Here is a 14,723-nt window from a genome sequence, read left to right on the forward strand (position 1 = left end):
GATAACAAAACATTGCAGTGCTATCAGCAGAGTAGAAAACAGAATAGAATCGAATCAAATACATTAATTCACAGTTAAACGACGAGAAATCAGAAAAACCCCCGCCCTACAGAAATCAAAATCACAAGTTGATAAGTGCCAAAACAAAAATCAATACCGATCGCATACAATGCAGCGCCCCAAAAGGTGCTCCACACTGTGCTGAACAAAAAGAGAAATAAGCAAAACAAACAACAGAAAATCTATATTTAATCTATACTATATCTATGTGTAATCGAATCGAAAATGGCAGTCGAACAAATTGATAAAATGGCAGCTAAAGCCGGAGAAGCTACAAATAAATGGATTAAGCCACAGCAGGTGAGTTATCAAAAGCGAACGCCGAAATACGGTAGCCCCACAAATGAAATATGAAGCTGCTGCGAATTAATATCAAAAAAAAAAATTAATATAGGCAAAAGGGGGGATATCAAAAGTTGCCGCTTAAGCTGAAAACCCAAAAAATACAGTAGCACGTCAATTAAAATTAATAGCTTCCGACTTAAGCCGCTGGCCAGGTTGTGAGAACTCGGTTGAGAAAACACCGAAAACCCAAACCCTCTACAGCTTTATTTACGACATTAGCATAGTAGGGTCGAAATCAATTTGAAAATCCTTTGCAAGGGCATAAAAAACGAGATTAAATTTGCCTGCGTGCGCAAAAAGCCACAGAAAAGGCGGAAAACAAAAAGAGCAAAGAAAAATAAGTTGCAGATTGGGAATGGGGATTCGGATGGGAAGAAAACAAAAAGGCCGACAGAAATGAGCGGGGAATGGGTCTTTAAGTGTAGCTAACCAAAAACCCTCATCAGCAGCAGCAACAACAAAGTGCAGGCCGCCTTCGTGCGCCCCACTTCGCTTCAAGTCGAAGCCCCAGATCCCCACATCCCCATTGCCATGCGGCCCCTGCCACATCCACATCCTCAGCCAGAGCCACATCTACTCCACTCCTCGGCCGTAGTAGCTACTGTTTTCAAAGTTAAGATCAATGAGTGCGACGACGATGCCTTGGCTTTTTGTAGTTGGCCCGAACTGCACGGCAAACAATTTAGCTTGTTGTTCAAAGCCTGAGGTATTTTCAGTGATCTAAGTATTTTACGAATAATTTCTTTCAAAATAAAACGGGGTGCTTAACTCTAAGGCATTTCGGGGTATTGACAGATTGTAAGAAACTTTATAACCGATTGCCAAATGTTATAGGTGAAATCATCTATTTTTTGATGTTAGTTGCTTACATTGTAACTATAATCATGTTTAAGTACGAAACTTTATGTTTAATGTTTAATATGTACAAATGATTACTAGTATACTATGATTCTATAATCTACTTCGTATAACCTACTACGTATTGCCTTTAATTAATTGGCAGTTCTGAACTAGAAAGAACAAAAATCATATTAAAGTTAAATATCCCCCCAATTTCTCTCGGTGCCGTGCTGGCCAGCTTCGATCTGCTTTGCAACATGCCGCAAACATACACGAGTCCATGGGCGGCAAAGTACAAAGCCGAAAACGGCACGGGTTTAGCGCGCTCGGAGTAAAAAGCGATCAGCGGGCAGCAGCGGTAAAGGCGACCGCTTGGCAGACGTACGCACATCCACAGATACAGATACTCAGATACAGATACAGATACAGCTACAGAAACGGATACAAGTACAAATACAGATGCAGATACTCAGATCAGGCCGGTCTAATAACGCTGCTGTTGGCACTGGCTACACGTTTCGGCGGCTTCGCTTTTGTTGTTGCCGCTCCACTACCGCTTCATACCCATACCCATACTCATACCAATGGCCATACCCATACCCATACCCATATACTCCTTCGGATTCCCATTCCCGCTGGCCTGCGGCTTCATTTGAGGCTGCTTCCGAATTACCTGCGCCTTTGCCATGCCAGCAATGCAGTAGCAACAGCAACAACAGTGGCAGCGGCAGTCACGCAGCAGCAACATCTCAACAGCAACAACAGCGCAACAGCAGCCACTGCGTTATTTCCCTGCCATAAAAAGTATTAAATTGCCGCAAACAGGTGTATTTTTATGCCCGGCAGGCAGAGAAAAACAACTGAAACCAAAAGGCGGAGCGTTCAGGTTTCGGGAACTGCAATTATGAACGCCTAGGCCCGTGGCTTTGAGTATTCTAAAATCTAAAAAAAACGCAATTCAGGTCACAACCGGTGAACAAATCAATCTTTTACAGCTGCCCAGGATTAGTCAGGTAAAAGTGGGAAAGTTAGCAAATAACCATGGAAAATTAACACAGAAAGTTATGCAGCGTGGAAAACCATAAAGGCGGCCTTAGGCAAAATAAAAATGTTCACTTCCATTAACGCGTTACAAACTAACAATTTGTGTCTCAAACTTGAAAATAATAACTCAATAAATAAAACAAGAAATATATAAAATATATACTTTTTAAATATATTTTACTGACAACATTATATAATTATATTATATGTATAATCATTGTTGATTGGTATATGTGTAAAATTGCATACATATTATAGTTTCCGTAACTCATAAAGGGTCCTTTATCCCAGTTCTCAGTACGATCACTTGCATTTCGGTGATGTTTTCTAAACTTTTTTATTCTATTTGGTAAGAGCGCGCTCTCTTTCGTAACGATTCTGGTTACGCGCGCAAACTGAAGGCGATGGCAATTGAAGCCGGCAAACAACAGAGAGACCGGGACAGAGACAGCGATACGGGTTCATATGGGTGGGAAGAGATGGGGAAACGCAAACAAACTGGCAGCAGGAACCACAACAACAACAAATAAAACAATAATAACAAGAACAAGAACAACAAGTGCCATGAGAACGGCAACGGAAGTTTATTTATGCCCCAGACCGCTGTTTGCTTAAGCGTATTGCGATAAGCTGCGAGTGACTGAGAAGCGCTCGTCCGTTTGTAGTTGTTGTTATTGCTCTTGGCGATGTTGTTGCTGCTGCTGTTGTTGTTGCTGCTGCAAGTGCGCCAAGAACAACAACAACAATGGCACTGAAGTGGAGCTGCCTCCACTTTTCCGAGCCCAGCGACGACGGCCTCCCTTTGATTTGGACAAGGTCGTTATGGATTGTGCTTAGATAACTCAGCATACAGGCAAGCCTCGCTAGGTCAAACAACTAGCAGAATGAAGTACTATATTCGATTTTTCCACACTAAATATAGCTTATTTTGAATATCAAATGATCTGCTAGAGATTGATCAAAGATTTAATAAACTAATGTTTAAAACACTCCTTTAATTTAGTTATAAAAATCGGATATATTTAATGGATTGACACATTAGAATAAAAATTTCAAAATATTTGCCAAGAATTCATAGCTACGGTTGCAAATATGGCTTAATCTTTTTAAATCAAATCAACTTTCACGAATTGGCGTAACTCGCAATCCCTAAGCTAATGCAAATGGCAATTCGATTAAAAACACTTAAAAGGGGCGCACAGTCGCAGTCAATTGGCAGCGCAATCGAATCAAATCAATTCAAGTCACAACGGGGCGTATACTCGATTTTTTTAATAAATGAAAAAAGTGGCAAGAAAAAACACACCGTGCATATAAAGAACGCTTAGCGCCATCGCGTCGCAATCGCGACCGAGTATTTGCAGCAATTAATAAAAACTGACAATATAATCGGTGCGACAAGTAGTTGGCTGCCAGCCAGCCCCCAGACATTCGATTCGAATCGAATCGAATCGAGCAGAATAGCGCTCCTTTGTCGGCTTCGCCGCTGGGGGAGGGAGGGGTATGAGTTAAGAAAAAAAGGTGGAAAAAAGAGGAAAATAAGGCAAAATATTAATAAGCAGTGCCCGCAATTAATAGCGCAACTTAAGACTCTATATAGGGTAATTAAGCGGCGCTTGTGAACATTTTTCCTTTGGCCACGCCGCCTCTGTTTTTGTTTTTTGTTCATCGGCGCTGCCGTTTTCTTTAGTTTTTTTCACTATTTTCCCCTCGCAACAGGTAAACAACAAGTGCAACGTACGCTCACCCGTATCTCTAGGTGTATCTGTATCTGTATCTGTATCTGTATCTGTTTCTTTGCCGGTGTTTACTCAAACGTAAATCCGCGCACGCACACGTGAAATCTTTTTATTTGTATTTATTTTACTTGCTTTTTTTTGGTTGGTTGGTGGTTCATTGTGGCCGCAGTTGGCGCAGTTGAACTAATCAACAATGGAAACTACTCATCTGGTGTTGAGGAGCGAGCTCTTGTCAATTTCGTTGTTTGGCGGCAAACATCAGACGACGAGCGGCTAAGACGACCCGAAAAATATCCAAACCTGTTGTAAGAGACGTGCAGAGTGAAGAAGTGTCGAGGGGATGGGGTGAGAACTAGAGGAATGGGGCGAGTTCGGTCTGAAAAGCTGAAAATGGAGGTACTTATTAAAAGTTTTAGTAAAATAAAACAAAATTAGGGCAAAATAAAACTATGGCATTACAAATACCAAAGCTTTTTTATTAAATATCGTTTATTATAAACTATATATATACCCGTACTTTAAATGTAGTCATTAACTATTAATTGAATCAATCACCGACTTCATTATTATATTGATTTAAATTTGATTCAGCAACGAAATAAATTGATGGCTTTCATAAATCAAGCTTGCGCACATCTTAATCGAAATTTATAAAGCATACTGTCAAATAAAATCAATTCACTATTATTAAAACGTTATCAACCAGGGTATTTGTCAATGATTTTGTTAAGCCAAATTTATCTGAATTCCTGCATTTTGCATAATTCATCTGAATTCGGGGGAACCAGATTGTTGGGTTTATAAATATATATAAATACATAAGTGGCAAAACCACCGATATCGCCGCAGATATATATGGATATATTTTAATGACGGCTGGCTGGCTACCGTTAGCACCACTTTGCATTTGAGTTGAGTTGAGCTGAATTGAGTTGAGTTGAGTTGGCCCAAACGAAATTATACTTTGTAGGCCTTTGGCCAATATAATTGCCAGAGCTTTTGTTGTTGTTTCGTTTCGTGTTTGTGTCATTTGCATTTTTCTGTCTGCAAATTGTCGTGGCTGGCGGCAACGAATCGGCAGGAATCGGCGGACTTCAAAGGCCTGTATAAACATTGATTGAAGATTTCTTTACGATTTCTGAATGGTTATTTATGCGGAGGCAAGACCGTAGACAGAATTGACAGACTGACACACTGAGACACTAAAATCGTTGCCCATGCTGTCGGCAAATGTGTTTTGTTGTTCTTATTGTTATTGTCTTATTTACAAATTGCTGGAAAATAGCTAAACAAAAACCCGAACCCGAACTCGCAGTCGAAGTCGAGAATCAGCGAAACGACGAAGCAAATCGCCAGATAGCTCATTTGATTGATGTGTGTAAAAAAAACGGGGGGAACAAGAGAAAAAAAGGGGAAAAAAGAAACAACGAGGCGACCTTAAGTTCAAAGCCAAGAACTGGTGATTACCACGCGTCAGCGGCCATGACATTGTGAAATTGAAATTTGTTTGACTGGCCCACGGGGCGTATGATTAACAACAATTTCTTGCCGTGTTTGACTAAATACCTTAAGGTTGTCTCTCCGTGTTTCTCTCTATGTTAAAACCAAAAACAACAACAAATCTACCAAAAAACAAGAGACAAGGGGAAAGGGGGGAGGAAATAACACAACGAAACGGCAGGCGGCAACAATTTCTTTGATCTTATCGCAAAGCTTCTTGCTCGCATTTTGATCAAAGCAAGTTTTCCGCCAAAAACACACACACACCATTGCTCGCGTGAGAGAGCCGCGAGTGATTTTTCGGCCCAAACAGAGAGCAGCATCTCTCCCATCATCTTGGCCATAAATTGTAAACTCTCAGTCTAAGCCGATACTAAAGCAACTCTCTTCCCTGCTCTTTTCTCGATCACACAGACAGCAGCGCCGCTGCTAACGCTTCTGCTGCTCTTGGCCACGTTTAGTCAGCTGCCAGCCGCGCGCAGCAGCAGCATCTTGGATGCAGCCAGTCTGCAGGAGAAGGATCCTCTGAGGGACACCAGCATGAACATGATCCAGCGCAACTACATGGTGATGCACTCGGCCAGCGGCTCCGGCGACCACAGCCGCTCCCTGAAGCGCGCCAACCTGGCCAACTCGAGCATCACCTGCAACGATGGCAGCCACGCCGGCTTCTACCTGCGCAAGCATCCCAGCTCCAAGAAGTGGATCGTCCTTCTCGAGGGTGGCTGGCACTGCTTCGACGTGCGCTCGTGCCGCGCCAGGTGGATGCGCCTGCGCCACCTCATGACCTCCTCCCAGTGGCCAGAGACGAGAGATGGTGAGTCTGATAGCGAATACACTTTGCATTTCATAGCAATTTGTTTTTTATATTCAACTAATCTAAGAAATTAAACGGAACAACGAATAGTAATCATACATTTCCCTTTTCCAGTTGGAGGCATCCTGTCGCCCCATCCCGAGGAGAATCCCTACTGGCACAATGCCAACCACGTGCTCATCCCGTACTGCAGCAGTGACTCGTGGTCGGGAACGCGAACGGAGCCGGATACCAGCGATCGGGAGAACAGTTGGCGGTTCATGGGAGCCCTGATCCTGCGCCAGGTGATCGCAGAACTGATTCCCGTGGGATTGGGTCGAGTGCCGGGCGGCGAACTGCTTCTCGTGGGCTCATCGGCTGGTGGCCTGGGTGTGATGCTCAATTTGGATCGCATTCGCGACTTCCTTGTCAACGAGAAAAAGCTACAGATCACCGTGAGAGGAGTGAGTGACTCTGGCTGGTTCCTGGACAGAGAGCCATACACGCCGGCGGCAGTGGCCTCCAATGAGGCAGTGCGTCAGGGATGGAAGTTGTGGCAGGGCTTGCTGCCCGAGGAGTGCACCAAGAGTTATCCCACGGAGCCCTGGAGGTGTTACTACGGATACCGACTGTATCCCACTCTAAAAAGTATGTTGTCTATAGCTTGAAGAGATTTTAGATTTTGTTTAACCCGCTTTTCACCTCCAAACAGCGCCCCTTTTCGTCTTCCAATGGCTTTTCGACGAGGCCCAAATGCGAGTGGATAATGTTGGAGCACCCGTAACGCCGCAGCAATGGAACTACATCCACGAAATGGGCGGCGCCCTGAGATCCTCGCTGGATAATGTGAGCGCCGTCTTCGCACCCAGTTGCATAGGTCATGGGGTGCTGTTCAAACGCGATTGGGTCAATATCAAGATCGACGACATATCCTTGCCCTCGGCACTGCGCTGCTGGGAGCACTCAACACGCAGCAGGCGTCATGACAAGCTCAAGCGTTCCACGGAGCCATCGACGGCGGTCTCGCATCCACCACATGCCAATAACCAAAGACACCAGCGACACCGTCAGCGGCTGCAGCGCCAGAAGCAGAATAACGTGGCCCAAACTGGAGGGCAGCAGCGGAGGCACAATCACCTGACCAAGGAGGAGCGGGAGGAGCGGGAGGAGCGGAAACGAGTGCGCCAGGAGCAGCGACAGAGGCGCAAGCAACGGCGCCGCCAGCAGCAGCAGAAGAAGGCCAATGGAGCGCAGGAGCATCGGAACAAGAAGGATAACAGCCCCAAGTCGAGCAGTGGCAATGATCAGCGGAAGCAGCGGCGGCGCCAGCAGCTGACTCCCGAGGAAAGGCAGGAGCAGCGGAAGCGACGCAGGAAAGCCCAGCAGCAGCAGGTGAAAATGCAGCGGGAACAGCCGGCAGCTGGTGTTTTGCTGGAGGCGAGTGCGCCCCAGAAGACACGCTCCTCCAACAACGCCTCCGCGGGCACAAAGTCCAAGAAGCGCAATCGCGTTCCGCGAGTGCCGGAGAAGTGCGGCCTCCGTCTCCTGGAACGCTGCAGTTGGCCGCAGTGCAATCACTCCTGTCCCACGCTCACGAATCCCATGACCGGCGAGGAGATGCGCTTCCTGGAGCTGCTCACCGCCTTCGGCTTGGACATCGAGGCGGTGGCCGCCGCTCTGGGCGTCGACATGCACACGCTCAACAACATGGAGCGCACCGAATTGGTCAACATGCTCACCCAGCAGGCCAACTAGGCTCACCAAATACCCTTTACCCCTTTGGGGGGAACCAAAAATGGGCAAGGAAATCGTAGGAGATCGAAAATACTTAAGGGATATTATGCACAGCTTCTTGGTTTCTATCTTAAAGCTTAACACTTGACAAGTTAGTTAAATATCTTAGTGTTTTATAAACGACAAGAGAGTTCTGATTCTTAGCTGCACTCGATTTAGATATTCCTTCAGTCATTTACAAAAAATAAGATCAATAAGGAGGAGTTCTTCCTTTTAATTTTGGTTATCTCTAAAATGGATACCCTACGATTTGCAAGCACTTTTTGGAGGTCTATAGAACTCGACCCACCCTACTGTAAATAGGCGCCCCTTATATATATAGTTTGTAGGTGGGGCCGCTCTGTAAATATTACATAACACCACCCCAAAACACACTCACATTAGCGGAGATAACTCCAATTCCTAGAACACACCAAGAAGAAAAGACATGCGCATAGTACCCAGTAATTAAGCAGAATTTATTTATAGTCCTACTCGAACTGCAACTCCTATTCGTATTCGTATTCGTACTCGTATCCGTACTCGTATTCACATTCACATTCGCCACATTTATTCATTCGCATTCTGCAATCATTATCAAAGAAATGAAATCTGCTTAACGAGAAACTAAACACAAATGCAACCACAAGACTGTTTTTATGTTTTTTTACATATATATATGGATAAATAGCATAGTTTACATAGATATGCTTAATGAACGTAAATGTTTATGTAATTTATTTGATAATTTATGGCCCGTTTAGGATTTTACTTTTGTGTGGAATCTAGACTGTTTCAAATGCCCCACGCATATGATTATTATTTTTTTATATTTTTTTTATACACTTATTTTGTACCTACCTCAGATCAGTAAGAATGAATGAAATTGATAAGCAGCTGCCTTCACATAGCATTGCGTACCTGTGCAACGAAAATCAAATACTTAATACCTAACTCAATACCGCCCGCATTCCGTTGAAGAGAAAATGAATAAATAAATAAAAGATAATAAATAGCTAACCAGAAGCGAAGTGAACAAATCGAATAAATAATTGTAGCAATGTTTGTAAAGAATTTCTAGATAAACGAGAATAAATCGCACACAAATTAACTATTTAAAACTAGTAGCTTATGCTAAGCCTGTACAGAACTGGTTGAAGTTTAGCCCTAAGAATTGTTGTACTTAAACTTAGTGATAATCATACACGTAATGCAATTCGCAAGCTTAATAGCTTTTGTTAGCGTTGTTCAAATGAACTGGTTATCATTTTCAAAAGATGAAATCGACCAATGTTTGAAGTAGGAAACCAATCCAATAAACCCGAAAAATAATTAATTTCAAACTATGTCTAATTATTTATTCATTTATTTATATACTCTACTTTTTATATATGTGCACAATTTTATCTTGGCCGTCGGCAGCCCTCGCATAACGCTCTTGTGCACCAGCGATTGTCGTTGCCACCACATCCTAGGTAATTAATTTGGGTGCAGTTTTTTGTCAGTGCATTGTAGTGCCACATATCCTTGTTGGCCGACTTCTTGCACTTGCTTTTGCGATTGTTACCGCCATTGAGGTTCCCCGCACACTTGGAGTCTTCTGGAAAAATAAATTAAAATTTCAAAATAAAGTACTGAGTATATTTGATGCTGAAAACAACTTACTGGGCTTCCCCTTGCACCGAATCACTCCAGTTACATCCGCGAAAAGGCATACAGCCATAACAACTGCGATGAGAATCAAAGTGCTTATCCGCATTTTGGCCACAAACTTGCACTCGTGAGTTGCGATTGCAGAATAAGGTCTTAATTCTGCTGCCAGGCCCCTTTTAAAGTCTAGTTCTGACAATATTTGATCAACTTTATTTTCGGCGTGCCATTGTTTTATACAAAAGCTGAAAAGCAAAACAAGAAAGAGGCACGTGTTTTTAGGGGAATAATAGGCTTATAATAGTTCGAAGAACAATTATTTAATACTTCTTCTTTACGTAAGGAAAGGCTTTCGACATAAAAGATTTCGCTGCTTATAATAATAAGGTGAATAAACTTTAAATAATTATTTACTTACGTTTTGCACTGTCGAATACATATAATTTCTATATGCATTCTAAATATATCTTTAAATAACATATTTAGGTCAGATACCAAATTTCAAATTAAAAGCTCATTCCAAAAATATCTCATTACAGCAGATTTTAATTAGTTGCCTTCGCTGCTTTCACAGTGATTATATAAATATAATAATAACTAATTTCTGTGAATAACAAAATGTTTAAGTCAATGCTCCGGTTAATCTTCAGTGCTTTTAGGCCGAGCTTTAATAATCTTGTTTACTATATAAACAGTGAGATTTAGACTTGTAACGTTCATTTCGATTCGGCTGACAATGAATTTCCTTTTAGTTCTCGCTTGTTTAACTCTGAATGTGGCCTTTGCAAACTCCCAAATATTTTGCCGCGCGCGAATAAGTGAGTCAAATACATTTCTAGTCATTCTGAGATCTTAAAAACGTTTTTCAGGCAATCCGACATGTTTTGGACCCAGAAACATTGGAACCCCGTTTGGATTGACTTGTGGTCTGAGGTTTATGCCCCTAGTGTGGTACTTTAACGGGGAATCCCGGAGATGCGAAACGATGCCGTACCTCGGATGCGGAGGAAGCAGCAATAGATTCTGCTCTCTTCAAGACTGCCGAATCAACTGTTTACAATTTAAGCGTTGAAATGAAGCTAAACCATTTTGAATTGAAGTTATAGGTGCATCTCTGGCTTATTCTTTAATTCATTCATCATGAAAAAACTTAGTGAATTCAATTATAGAATTATTTCTACCAAACCGCTATTGTAAATCCTGCTTAAAGGCAGAGTTCCAAGGCCGCTGACTTGTATCACTCAAGTGTTTTCAAAATTAGCACACTTATGTGCTTTGTTCCACCCACACATCCATATCCTCAGTTAAAAATAGCGATCAATACTAGTAAACTAATGAAATTTAGAACAGTTTTAAAGGCGAAAATCTAGGACAAGCTCAAATAAAGGTATTGTCTTTATTGAAATTTACATCGAGCGTTTTTGTGTATTTTCCTATAAATATTTTCCTATAAATCGAATGGTGAAACAGTTGCATCGAACGCCCACACGTGAGGTATTCAGAATGAAGTTCCTTTTCCTGATCCTCGCTGGCCTAACTCTGTATGTGGCCTATATAAATGGCCAGATTTGCCAAGGTCGTCCAGGTAAAAAAACAATGCGATGTCCAAGATCCTCTTAACCACGACAACGAATTAAGTCTTTCAGTTGTGCACTGGCGGCAAGGATGAGGGAAATCGCAATGGACGACTTTGCGGCTTGACTGCCCAGAATGGTATGTGGTTCTATAATAGCCGGAACAGGAAGTGCGAAAAGATGAACTATCGCGGCTGTGGCGGCAATGGCAATCGCTACTGCAAAGTGGAAGATTGCAATCGGTGCAGGCGCTAAGCTAATCACCTCTTTGAATTTGATTCTCAAATCAAATGATCGATTAAAAGCAGAAAATATTATATATGTTCAAGTACCAGCCTTTTTGACAAAACCAACGACGACCGAAAGTCAAGATTTAAATCTTAAGAATGCATAAGCATGCAATTACGAGTATTTCGATTTATGCCATCACTTTAATTCGTGGAATGGTTTCCCTACAAGTAAAAACTATTCAACAATATCTACCTTTTCTTTGCAAAGAATGATTTCAATTGAAAATCGGGTAGATTGTAAGTTCTTGTAATACCTTTATCTAAGAAACATATTATAAAATCTTTAGGTCTGCTGTATACATTGAAGTTTATAGTAAATAATTAAACAATTATTGGACAGCCCAGGATATACCTATGTGGAAGTCCAAAATCAATCTTGGAAAGTAGGACCAGTTTATTTTGTCGGAATAAATGTATTGTAGAATGTTTCTTCCCCAAAACAATCTTCGTTTGAAATGTTCTCTCGGGTCAAACGACATCAAAGTTGAGTATGCGAAATCGCTCATTGCGATGCTCAAATGGCGGTTAAAGGCGTTGCGGGGCGAAAATGGTTGATTCAATTGTCGCCGGGAACGAGATGTGTGGAAATGCACAGAAATGTATGTGTATCAAGTATCTCTCGCCTCAATTCGGCTCTGGATGCCGAGCAAACAAGACGCCAAATCTATTCAAAGTGCACGTAATTTCTAATTGAGTGTCAAGTTTAAAGATGATACAAAAACATATTCTCTTGGTGCCTTTGCTGCAGTCAATTCTTTTGATGGGCTCCCTTGAAGGTAAGTATTGCGTACAGAAAAAATGAAGTAAAGTTGGTTATCTTAGCCCTTTTACATAAGCTTCGTTGAAACTCATGCTTCGTCTTGTAATATCTTAGCTTGCAAAAAGTTATTGGTTTTATTCTCGACTTTTTATGTGTACAAAACTCAGACGTAGTGAGCAAAACTCTTATAGAAACAAAGACGGAGCCCCGTTGAGTTAATTAGCTTGAGATACTGGAGGTGCCACAGAGGTCCCCATTTAATCCTTGATTATACCCGTATTATTTGCAGCGGGCTGTCCTGTTTACCTCACCATTTCGCTGACGGGCAAAACGCTGCAGGACACCTTTCTTGAGATCAATTGGGGTCCCAACTGCTTTGGACCACCGCAGTGGGTGGGTATCTACAGCCAGGATCCGACCATCTCCAGCTTTCAGCCCGATCTGCGTATCAATGGGATTTTTAATAGGACCGGCAAGATGCTGACGTCCATCAAGCTGGGCAAGCTGCGTTTTCCTGGCGGCTGGAATAAACAGGACAGTGGCGACCAGCTGGCAACGCAATATCCCATGGGAAAGTGCCTGCCACACTATGTGGCCAGCTACAATGGCACTGAGCTGCTCACCGTGGATTGCCTCAAGATACAGCCCAACTGGATGGCCCAGACGAAGCACGTCAGCCGGCTGCCGCTGAAGGACATCTTCCTGCCCGGCACACATGCCTCGGGTGCCGTCTTGGGCAGCTCCAGTAAGTCCGATTCGATACTGGTCAGGGATTACCTGGTGGCCCAGCAACTCGATGTTTGGTCGCAGCTGGTCTTTGGCATTCGTTATCTCGATTTAAGCATAGGGTGAGCATTAAAATAAATTGTTATTTCTTACCAATACACAAATCACTTTCCAAACCGCAAGATACAAGAACATGAATACGGATAAGGATGCGGATAATTTCTGGATAGCCAACGAGAACATGCTGATTACACCTCTGCTCGGAGTTCTGCGTGATGTTCGTCAGTTTGTTAAAAGATCTGGCGAAATGGTAGTCCTGGATTTCAGTAGTTTTCCCATTGGCTTCTACAAACACCCGGAGATCTACAGTTCGCTATTCCGCCTGCTTCGCCAGGAGCTGGGTGATGAGGCGTATCGGCGCAATGTGAGCAAGGACGAAAACTGCGCGAATCGAAATTTAAGCGAAGTACTGCTGCAAAAGAGGCATCTGGTGATATTATTTCCCACGCAGGAACTGCCCTATCCGGAGAAAGGTATGTTGGCATTTTAAGATCGACATGAAATTATAGAAGTTCTTAAAACGATCTTTCCGAAACTTCTGCTTGCAAGGTTGAAAGCATTCAACAATATTTTATATAATCCATATTTCTAAAACCATATGTAAAACCTTTCCAGAATCGAACATGCTCTGCCCGCCCTGGCAGCGTTTCAGCACCAGCTTCATGAATATTTCTCAAACCCTGGACTATATGCGTCTGCTGTTCAGCAGGAAGCCGGATTCTCCAGTTCGGAATGTTGGCTGGATATTCACGGCGGTGAGGAGCATGGAGCAGTCACTGAACGCCCACCAGCTGCAGACCTCCAAGGAGCGGGCAACGGTGCTCAATCCCAAGATAAACAAGTGGCTAAAAGGACCTTGGGGTAATAATGCCAATGTGGTTGCCATGGACTACTTCAGCAATACGAATGTCGTGGATCTGGCCATACAAGTCAATGCGCACAAGGCCTTTATCTTGGCCAACAACGATTATATAAATTTGGAAATTTTTAACGTGTACTGAGACTTGTAATAATATAGACCCCTGTTTCAATAATAGATATCTTAAAACACTGGTTCAACAATTATAATAAATTATTTGTGAAAACTAAAAGTAATTTTGATCAGTGTGCGCTAAGAATATGTTTAAAAAAGGTTGGCAGCGCTTGTTACTCATGGACCCATTTGCCAATTAGCTTTCAGCCAGCACATGAACCACTTAAAACGCAGAAGCTAAGAACCAAACCCAACAAGTTCCAACAAGCTAAGAACCAAACCCAACCCAATAAGTTCCAACAAATCATCGATTAAAGTTAAAATCAGGATGGCAGCTCCAAAAGTATGTTATTTTCAAATTTAGACGTGGAAATTAAACATTTCAGACATATTTATTTGCACATATTCCATTTATGAAAGCGCAGTAGTATTTAACGAGTATCTGGATTTTTTATTTCTGAACTTAGTTCTCAATTGCGTTATTAAATTCACAAACCAAGTAAGCACAGTTAAATTATAATTGTTATTTCTAAAGCTCTTGAAAAAACTTTTTAGTTAAGATTAGATGTGGTGTAATTGTTGGTTTCCCACAC

General features: G+C 42.4%; 5 protein-coding genes across 5 annotated transcripts; 4 read left to right on the plus strand and 1 right to left on the minus strand.

The window, feature by feature from the left end:
• Window positions 1-8,734, plus strand: LOC122617221 (palmitoleoyl-protein carboxylesterase NOTUM). The gene is made up of 4 exons (XM_043792972.1): window positions 1-360; window positions 5,943-6,345; window positions 6,460-6,972; window positions 7,037-8,734. Exons 1-4 carry the CDS (start codon window positions 286-288, stop codon window positions 8,077-8,079), a joined length of 2,034 nt encoding a protein of 677 aa, XP_043648907.1. The 5' UTR covers window positions 1-285; the 3' UTR covers window positions 8,080-8,734.
• Window positions 8,735-9,500: 766 nt separating this feature from the next.
• Window positions 9,501-9,883, minus strand: LOC122617998 (papilin). The gene is made up of 2 exons (XM_043794104.1): window positions 9,763-9,883; window positions 9,501-9,697 (listed from the first exon to the last, which is right to left on the minus strand). Exons 1-2 carry the CDS (start codon window positions 9,854-9,856, stop codon window positions 9,501-9,503), a joined length of 291 nt encoding a protein of 96 aa, XP_043650039.1. The 5' UTR covers window positions 9,857-9,883.
• Window positions 9,884-10,483: 600 nt separating this feature from the next.
• Window positions 10,484-10,819, plus strand: LOC122618134 (male accessory gland serine protease inhibitor). Its single transcript, XM_043794284.1, is given in 1 exon segment — window positions 10,484-10,819. A coding segment is annotated over 1 exon segment (336 nt).
• A 431-nt stretch (window positions 10,820-11,250) lies between these two features.
• Window positions 11,251-11,576, plus strand: LOC122618123 (tissue factor pathway inhibitor 2). Its single transcript, XM_043794264.1, has 2 exons — window positions 11,251-11,332; window positions 11,386-11,576. Exons 1-2 carry the CDS (start codon window positions 11,251-11,253, stop codon window positions 11,574-11,576), a joined length of 273 nt encoding a protein of 90 aa, XP_043650199.1.
• Window positions 11,577-12,247: 671 nt separating this feature from the next.
• On the plus strand, window positions 12,248-14,172 carry LOC122617521. Its single transcript, XM_043793415.1, has 4 exons — window positions 12,248-12,387; window positions 12,661-13,219; window positions 13,281-13,630; window positions 13,773-14,172. The coding sequence occupies exons 1-4, from the start codon at window positions 12,321-12,323 to the stop codon at window positions 14,156-14,158; spliced, it is 1,362 nt and encodes a 453-aa protein (XP_043649350.1). The 5' UTR covers window positions 12,248-12,320; the 3' UTR covers window positions 14,159-14,172.
• Window positions 14,173-14,723: the final 551 nt, after the last annotated feature.

Source organism: Drosophila teissieri, chromosome 3L (genome assembly GCF_016746235.2).
Source record: "Drosophila teissieri strain GT53w chromosome 3L, Prin_Dtei_1.1, whole genome shotgun sequence".
Lineage (NCBI taxonomy): Eukaryota > Metazoa > Arthropoda > Insecta > Diptera > Drosophilidae > Drosophila > Drosophila teissieri.